A 9,113-nucleotide genomic window follows, 5' to 3' on the forward strand; every position below is an offset into this window, starting at 1 on the left:
TAACATTCATGTAATCTTTGCTACTATCTACCTATCAATGCAATGATACGCAAGCTTTTTGTGTATTCGCGAAAAAAGAATCTCGTACTATTTGTCGTGTTGAGACTCTCTGTGTGTGGTTGTGAACCTTGTTGTACTCGTTGGCTGTGGTGGTGGTTTGTTTTATTTATAAAGCGGGGTGAAAACCTTTTTCAGTGAGTGAGTGAAGTCAAAGAAAAATAAGATAACTGAATAACCATCTCATCATACTGGAAATGTACACACTATCGGGATGATTTACGGGGGAACACGACAGCATGTCTAATTTGAGTGGTCCGTCGGCAATTCCTTGGTCCGTTCCATCGAATCTGCCTTGAATGCATGGCATGGGTGGGTGCGCCGGTTTGGGTCACGGCCATTTCGGCGTGCGCTGCGCCGCGCTGGTCCCGCACGTCATGTCTGCCGTCGCCCGCCGTTGCCGTTGGGAGGTCGGACAACTCCGCCGCTCATCGCTTGAACGGTTGAGAGTTTTAAACCGATCGCACTCCTTGCCCGCAGCCGCCCGTCCGTCGTGGCCGAGCAATGCATGCGCCCGGAGGTCCAAACTCCAAAGGCTTTGGCGCCTTGCATACGTACGAGTAGATAACGATCACGCGAAGTATACATGCATGGGGACGCACGTACGTTGCTCGTATCCTCGAAATTGTACGAGTACCATTATGGGTTCTGGCCAAGAACGTCACCCATGGTTCGCTTGCTGTTTTCCAGCACAGGCTGTGCTCAGTTGTGTTCTCCATTCATTCATTAGTAGGTGGACGGGAGGAGCCAGAGTTGTAGAAGTTGTCCGCTTCACGTGCTGGTCTAGCGCTAGAAGACTATTAGTACCAGCCGTTTATTACTAGTACCGCTGGTATTGATGTGTACTCCTACATCGCATGTGTGCTGGCTGCTACTGTAGTAGTATAGGAGTGGTTCACACTGGAACACACGCTCCCATCTTCTGCTGCTGCCTGCGGCTTTCCGGAATTCATTGCGGGCATCTTCTCTAGACTTCTCTAGACTTTTTTTTGCGGGCATCTTCTCTAGACTAGATGCTCACACGCACCAAACAGCTACTCACAGCATTTACACTGGACTGGACCATTGCTTTCATCCGAAATCACTATACTACGAGTACTAGTTACAGATAACCATCATTTGCTTGTAATATTAAAAAAAGTCAAATCTCCTTTGCATCCCTCTCCTACATGAATGACTGCATCTCAGGCAAGGCACCTGCGACAGTGATCACGAAGATGATGTGGCGCAGGCGATTTCAGGTTCTTTTCTTTTCTTTTTGCACGGTGATTTCACCTTCTTTTTTCTTCCGTGTCTGTGTCGATCGAGATAAAATCACAGGGAACCTGGGAGGGATCATACGAGAAATGCCCCTTTCTGCAACTGGCTGGCGTGTAGGGATCGATGAGTAACTGATTCCTCGGTTGGTTGGGCGCTCAGCAGCTGGTGGGGCAGCGCCGCACGGAAAGCCCCAAGTGCATGAACGCAAGTGGCCCGATCCATCCATATTTTCATTCAAGGCAAGGGGAGTGACAGACAGGTCTGGGGGCGGCAAACCGTCTTCAATTCCTCTTCCTCTTGTGGCTACTGCGACGGCGAGACCCATCCCCCTGCGACTCGTTCTTCAGAAAAGGAAGCCACGCCTAAATTCAGGAAACAACGCCTCGCTTTCGCAAGGTCAGGCATCTTCTATCGTTTCTACCAGTACAACTTCAGAACATGCCATTTCGATGAAAATCAGCTATGCGAAGTTTCGGCTCAGTCAGGGCGAAAAGTGGTCAGGGGTAAACAGAAAATGTTGGCGAAATGGCGAATATGGATATCAGCCAGCACATGGAACTGTCAAGTGTCACTTTCGAAGAACTCATATATGGAGTCACAAAGGATTATACATATGTAAAACAAGAATCCACAAACAAGTGATGGCGCACAGTTCAGTGTTACAGTTTTGAGGGGGCAACAAGGCAGCGCTTTCTGACGGGGCATTAGACCCTAGATGTCCCCAGCTTGCGCTCGAAGAGTCGGCGCAACAGGTAGACTTGAATGACGCTGGCTGCGATGAGCGCGGCCGACTCGAAAAGTGCCTTGTGGATGGCCCTCCTGCTCATATTCTCGTTCACTGCACCGCAGCGGGAAACACGTGGTTAAATAACAAAGGGATTAGATTATAAAGATTGTGAGAAGAGTGCAATCCACTGGCTGCTTGGACAGCAGGCATAAGCTCATACTCCCACGAAGATTTCTCGACAAACCATGGTAGTACTTGGCTAGCCTGTGTTGCACCCACCAGAGTTATAACAAATTCAGAAATTGCAGACAGCCTTCCGCAAATACTGGCGAATCCTAACTTGTTCTGGTGGACTTGGATTACAGGTTAAAATTTAGATAAGTCAACTTGCGGGCTGCTGGAGTAAAGTCTACCTGGGCATCGAGCACCAAGAATTGCCAAAAACTGGCAAAATGCTCCTCTCCAACGGAGGGGGTAGGAACACGCCATCCTCATTTAGGTAAGATTAGGTCATTACTTATTATTCTGGTGGACTGCAGGTTAAATTTACGAGAAGTCCAACTTGCGGGCTGCTAGAGTGAAGTCTATCTGGGCATCGAGCACCAAGAACTGCCAAAACTGGCATCATGCTCCTCTCGAACGCAGGGGTGAGATATATGACATCCTTATTTAGGTTATAAATAAATAAACATTTAACAACTGGTATCATTACCAGTGAACAAGCTGGAGAATGCTAGTATTTTAAGCCAAATAACCAGTGTATTTCTTGTAGTACAAAGGACAAGAACACTAGTAGTAAGATTTGAATAGTAAGATTCTCAAAACAAATGAATAATTGAGGATACTCACATATTGCTTGCCGGTCGGTTTGGGCCTCTAGCCAGTGCTGCTCAAACTGAATGTTGTAAAGTGCTTCATCCAACTTAGCAATTTGTTCGAACAACGGTGAAAAATGTTCTGCATCCATTCCAGGAAAAGACAAGGGTGACGGCATGTTCTTGCTTACCCAAAGTTGCGGAGATTTCAGAAATTCTTACCATCTTTCGCATGCTGGTCAAAATAGGAATAATGTCCAACATGCACGTCAAAGTCTATGGTTTCATGATATGGGGATTTATTGGTGAAGCAGAAGCGATGGACACCTCTCTTCTGAACTATGAACTCAAATTTGTCACTAGTTTTGTCACGGGAGTCACGGACTTGAGCTCCATTAGAATCTTTAACCTGTTATTAGTCAACATGGAACAAACTTAACAGTGGGTTATACTAAAACTTAAGAAGTACATTGACAGTGAATGTTACAAGGTGCTCTAATTCAAGTTGCAGCACAGTACAAGTTAGAATCATCCTTAATAAATTACTGACCACAAAAGGAGTGATGCAGTTGCTTAAATACGCAAATAACGGGGAAATATCGTAGCAAATTGTATTGTATTCGTTCTAGGACGCACTCATATAAAGGAAGACCAAGAGTACACAAAAAAAAAGAGCAAAACAATCCCAAGCAGAACTACTTTAACTTGTTTATTCAAAGGTCCATCTACTCAAAACTACTCTAGCAAAAAGGAAGCAATGGCAGTCCACTTTTTTTTAGTAAATCACATAAGTAGATTTATCCTAACAAAATAAAGCTATGCTCCACTGTTCATAGTTATTAGCAAATAAAAGCAAGAATACCCGGAAGTAAAAAAAAGTATTCCCTCCGATTCATATTAATTGTTGCTGATTTAGTACAAAGTTGTGCTAAATGAGCGACAACTAATATGGATAGGAGAGAGTACCAATTAAAGCCAGATAATATCTTTATGAATGATGTGACAATAAATATAATACTGAACGACTTGTGTCTTCTATGTGCCTATAACATCCAGGTTAATATGATTAATAGGCTACTCATACCAACAAGAAACTCTTCTTTTTCCAGGAGCCCATCTGCAAGGAACCTCAAAGTTAAGCATGCTCAGCTTGAAGCAAGTTGAGAATGGGTAGCCGGTTGGGAGGTTGATCCCAGGTGTGCATGAGTGAGGACAAAGTGCGCAGGAGAAAACTAGTGTTGGTGTTCGTCCGTGGGGCCGGTCTAGTTCTCACATGGTAGCCAGACGTAGCGGCCTTATAATCGGTAGCCAGCACAGGGGTGTTGCAGAATGTTTGTTTGAGGAAAATAATATTAAAAAAAACTATTAGCTCCCTTGGTCCATATTTCTGAGAGCAAGTGCACTATCAAGTATAATGTAGGGCTTCAAATTCCACAGGATCATGGCTCAAGTTGTAAGCCCCATACCACGATAATGTTAATTTCCATCCAATCACTAGACCAATCGTGATGTTAATAATCACTTCCTCCGTCCGGAATTACTTGTCGCTCAAACGGATGTATCTAGATGTATTTTAGTGCTAGATACATCCGTTTGAGCGACAAGTAATTCCGGGCAGAGGGAGTACCATCCAACCAATGGGCCATCAATATCTTAATATCTGTTATATCCATTCCCTGTGATAAAACCCTTCTAACATAACTTAGTTTCGTGCATCATTGTTTATAAAGCAGTAAGGCAACCTAAGGCAAGCACAAACCGCCCTAACACCTAAGGCGCATGCCTAAGCACCTAGCGCGAGCATAATTACCGCCTAAGAGTCACCTAAGAGTCCAAGGTGGGACGCCTTATAAATAACGCCATGCATGTTTTCATTGAACAATTAGTTCTTCCTCGCACGTTATTCCTTCATTATTTCTAATAATGATTGCCATAGTTAGTAGTCTGCATCCTAATTCAAGAAGGTGTTCAAAGCTTACAAATTATACATGAATGACTAAAAGGCGCTACAATCAAAACTGATTTGAAATCAAAAAATTAAGGTAGTACTTCAAATACCAACACATCATATACTTGATAATATTACTAGTTTTTTGTCCGCGTCTCTAGAATAGAAAGTATAGCATGGATTCACACAAAATAAATGGCAAAATAGTTGTGACACTATACCAGCAGAACAAACATTCTAGTAGACTGTGCCTTCCTTTGATACCCAATAATGCATCAAACATCTAAGTAACCATTGGATGATGCTTATTCTTGCGTGATTTACATATATATAAAAAAAGGGGGTTAAGTCCTTACCACAAGATCCACCCCATCCTCGCTATAATGCCACGGAGTGTCTGCCTTGATAACCACAAAGGATACATGAACAGTATCCCCCTCGTATTCCACGTTATGCGAGAAACACTCCTCCCTATCAATCACAAAGCGGATAGCGGCAGCGGGGTGCAAGAACGGCATGATGCAGAGGACCAAGACACAAGCCCTTGTCCAACTCAGCCCCTCCATCTTCTATCAGCAGAGGAGCAATAGCAGATTGTACAGAGCTTCCTGCAGAGAAATAATTCCAAAGTGTCAATTGATCTCAAAGAGTATCCACACAAGCATGCGTCGCGTTGATAGGGGTAAGCTTTTGAGATCCTGTGATGTCACAGAACGCCAAAAATTCTACCACAACATGGTTGTTTAGATGGTCGAGCAAACAACAAGGCTAGATGGGTGTTTATTCTACGGGCGCATACGAAGGGGAGGGCGTGGTGGAACCGTACAAATTACTCATCAATTATCTTAACTTATGCTCTGGAATCATACAATGAAGGTGAGATAGATCAATCGATCGATTCCCAACCAGGGCTTGCCTGCCAAGACGTGAGAGTCTGGTTGGATCTGACCTCTGGAAGCTCATGATTCCCGTCCAGTAGGAAGAATTGGGGGAAAGAGCGTAAGAGGTGAAGAGGAGGAGGAGGAGCTTACTCAGTTACCGCCTGCAGGCGGCCGTCGGAGAAATCGCTGCTGGCGTCCGGCTCCGGTGATTCCAAGCGGCGCTCCCCTTCCCTTCTCGGCGGAGGAAGAAGTAGTCGATACTCAAGATGTCACGAAGAGCTGACTGACCTTGGGGAGAACGCGACCTTTCTCTTTCCGTGGTTTTTCTACTTCACTTTCCGCCGAGTGGCCTATTGACCGGGCGGGCCGCAGTCGGCCCATTATTAACCTCGCTGAGCCAGGGAGAGGCCTGCTGCCTTCGGGCCAAAAAATGCGAGCCTCGCAACTCTAATCTAAACAATATGAGTCCGAAGCTTCTTTCGTAACTCCCATAATTTTTTCATAGTGGCTCCGTTCCATGCCTCATTTCATAGGGAAGCCCAAAGTGGCTCTATTTCACTTCCTAGCACTTTCTATTATTTAATATCCATCCCTTTGGTCTTATTGACATAAGAGATGTCATTTATAGTCTATCTCTTTCTATATATGGAAAGTCAAGAAATTCTCATCGAAACATCGAGAAATTGTGCATATAGAAAACTCTAAAGAAAGAAAAAAAGAAGACCCATGCCATGATTTTCAAATATTTTCTATTTAGTAGTATAAGTTTCTCGATATAATACCTAAATAGTTCATCCCCACTAACCTATTTCTCTTGACATGCAGCCTATCCACATCAGCTTTTTCACTCCTTTTTTTAGACAAATCTACTTTTTTTCCTTAGCACAAACGCCCAACCTTCTCTCCCGTAATGAACATGTGGAACCAACCGTCTGACCGAAGAATACCTAGCGATCACCTCCTTTCCATCTTCCCTAACCTATTATAGATAGCCCAACCGACACTCTTCCTTCTGTCTCTCAGATCACAAAAACCCACCGCCGCCGCGTCCTTATCCTCTCTCCAATTCGCCTCTTAAGATCCATCCATCTTGATCTCGTCTGTTGTTCACCTTCCGTGTCTTTTACGATTCCCGATCAGTTATCCTCTGGCTCCTCCGCTCCTTATTCTTCCTGTTGTACCAATCTCCCTTCACATGTCGCATTGGCTACATATCTCAGCCAGGATTGACTTGCTTCCATCGCCTGAACTGCATGGTGTCTAAACCAACGGGTATTTAGTTGGCACCAAGGAGCCATGGTGGTGGTGGCTAAGGTAGCTGGCTCACTGGGCATTCCCACCACCGTTAACTGCCTCGACAGGTTGCATCATCATCTGCGTTGTCGACGCGGCCAACCAATCGGCACCCTCGATGGCGCCCTATTTTACAGCCATTGATGGGGTCATGTAGTGTGCAAGAGCCGGTGCAGATCAATGGGCGGCCTCCACCCTCTACCGGCGAACTGTAGCACAGATCGTTCATGGTGACGGGCAGCATGCAAGCGTTGCTGTAGATCGATTGTTGAAGCGGTAGGAAAGGTAACCAGAAGGTGCTCCATTTTTATTTTGGGATGTCGTCTTTCATCAGATATCGTAGATTCGTTGTGCCTCATCTCCCCCAATTAACACTACTTAGAAGTTAGAACCCTTTTGTTAATTAATTTCAAATACTGGATCCTTATGTTCTATTCTTATTGCGCAAACTTTGGGGAGGAGAGTTAATTTACGTTCCTGAAGCTGAAGAGTAATATCATTAGCAAATCTATTTTCTGTCCTTGATATGTTGGCCTGTTTTTGAATTAGGCTCTGGTCTTTAACTCATGCCCTGCAAAAATTTAGTTGTCTAATTTTTGGATCAGGCTATGTTAGTTCGTGTGTGTGTGTTTTTCCTTTTGTCTGCAGGTCACATCACCTTCAAAGTATCGTGTGCAACACGGTCCCTAAAATGCTTCTCCACGGATTCAAGAGAATAACTAGAGGAAGTAGAACATTAGTGAGCTGCGCCTATTGATATTCTCTCACGGCTCTTCTTGCTCTCTCCATCTCTCTTCTTTTTGCGAATGTCTCTCCATCTCTCTCTTTCCAGGAGAGTGAAGGATGAACTACCGTTGCCATTTATTAGGCTGGTTTAGATATGCTAAATTGTTAGATTACCATGGTTATGAAGTCACTTAGTATCGTGTGTGTCAACGTGTCATTATGTTTTCCTCCGCTTAGATCTGCCAACATCAAATTAATAGGTAAATGTCCGCTGATATTCTGTACAATTGCTTCTAATGTGATCCATAGTGTTGCTACTTTGTATCATTACATAATATTAGCTCATTTCCCAGACCACACTAACTGGCTACTACAATTATTTGATTGATTGCATGCACAGGTTTGTTACTTTCTCCTTTCAATTTGATCATGCTATTGTAGTTCTATGATATGTATTCTTATGACATGTGTAGTTCTATGTAAATTTCCTTTCGTTAGAGCAGGCAGAATTGGGTGATCAAGAAAAAAATTCTACATAAAGGATCAAAATGGTTGCTCATTTGCTGGTATATTCGCATATACTACTATCAATTTTGTTTATGTAGGATTACCAAAGATTGGTAATTTTCAATAATCTTTGGATAAAAGTATTCATGTTAACCATGTATTTGTTATTTTGTTCTGTCTGATAACGCATGAATAATTAGGAATCAAGAATAAAATGTTGTTATGCTAACACATTCTTGCTAGCAGTTTAAAAACACACACTGCTGGCGTTTGTTTGAATTTAGCACCTTTCTTAGTAAGATAAAGCATCCTACTATAGGTACTTAAGGCACATGGTGATTAAGAGGAATGATGAGAAAATATTAATATTCTTTATAAATTTTACTGTGTGTGCCTTTATCTAAACTCACAATTACTGAACTCTCTCTTCGAATAGCTGTGTGATTTTGGCAAGACCAATCGTACTTTACCCATACATGTCCCCTACTGTATATTGCTCAACATTTAAATTGGTCTATGTTTACTGGGGAGGTGTGAAATCAATCATAGTCTATGTCCCTGGAGCCATTGTTTCGGTCTATGTATAGTATGTTTCCCTAACACCATACCCTTTTCAGGCAAATGTTGTTTTTATTTAATAACTGTAATAGATGTTATCCATACCATTTTTCTTTGTGTACTGTCACATGATACCAGTGTTCTACTACTAATTGTCATTTTGAAGCATATCAATATTTTTATTTCATGGTTCATGTTTGCCTAGGATTTCTCAAGAATGTTTTGTTATCCAAACGTCTATTTGAAATAGTGTTTGATTATATTTTTAGCATATATTCCCGCAGCAACACGCGGGGTGTCATCTAGTTCTTTAGAGAGAGCAGGAGGTTTCTCTATAAGAG

The 9,113-nt window shown here is 43.0% G+C and overlaps 1 protein-coding gene across 1 annotated transcript; it reads right to left on the reverse strand.

Annotated features, from left to right (window-relative positions):
- Positions 1-1,834: 1,834 nt before the first annotated feature.
- LOC119337231 (transmembrane emp24 domain-containing protein p24beta2-like) lies at positions 1,835-5,991 on the reverse strand. The gene is made up of 5 exons (XM_037609352.1): positions 5,839-5,991; positions 5,164-5,415; positions 3,082-3,268; positions 2,894-3,001; positions 1,835-2,155 (listed from the first exon to the last, which is right to left on the reverse strand). Exons 2-5 carry the CDS (start codon positions 5,371-5,373, stop codon positions 2,022-2,024), a joined length of 639 nt encoding a protein of 212 aa, XP_037465249.1. The 5' UTR covers positions 5,374-5,415; positions 5,839-5,991; the 3' UTR covers positions 1,835-2,021.
- Between the last annotated feature and the right edge of the window lie 3,122 nt (positions 5,992-9,113).

Source organism: Triticum dicoccoides, chromosome 7B, assembly GCF_002162155.2.
Source record: "Triticum dicoccoides isolate Atlit2015 ecotype Zavitan chromosome 7B, WEW_v2.0, whole genome shotgun sequence".
NCBI lineage: Eukaryota > Viridiplantae > Streptophyta > Magnoliopsida > Poales > Poaceae > Triticum > Triticum dicoccoides.

Excerpts from the sequence above, each read along its gene's own strand:
- LOC119337231 (XM_037609352.1), bottom strand. The coding sequence starts at position 5,373 with ATGGAGGGGCTGAGTTGGACAAGGGCTTGTGTCTTGGTCCTCTGCATC. Across the intron at positions 3,269-5,163 it reads AGGATGGGGTGGATCTTGTG|GTTAAAGATTCTAATGGAGC; the intron begins GTAAGGACTTAA and ends GACTAATAACAG. Across the intron at positions 3,002-3,081 it reads TGACCAGCATGCGAAAGATG|AACATTTTTCACCGTTGTTC; the intron begins GTAAGAATTTCT and ends GAATGGATGCAG.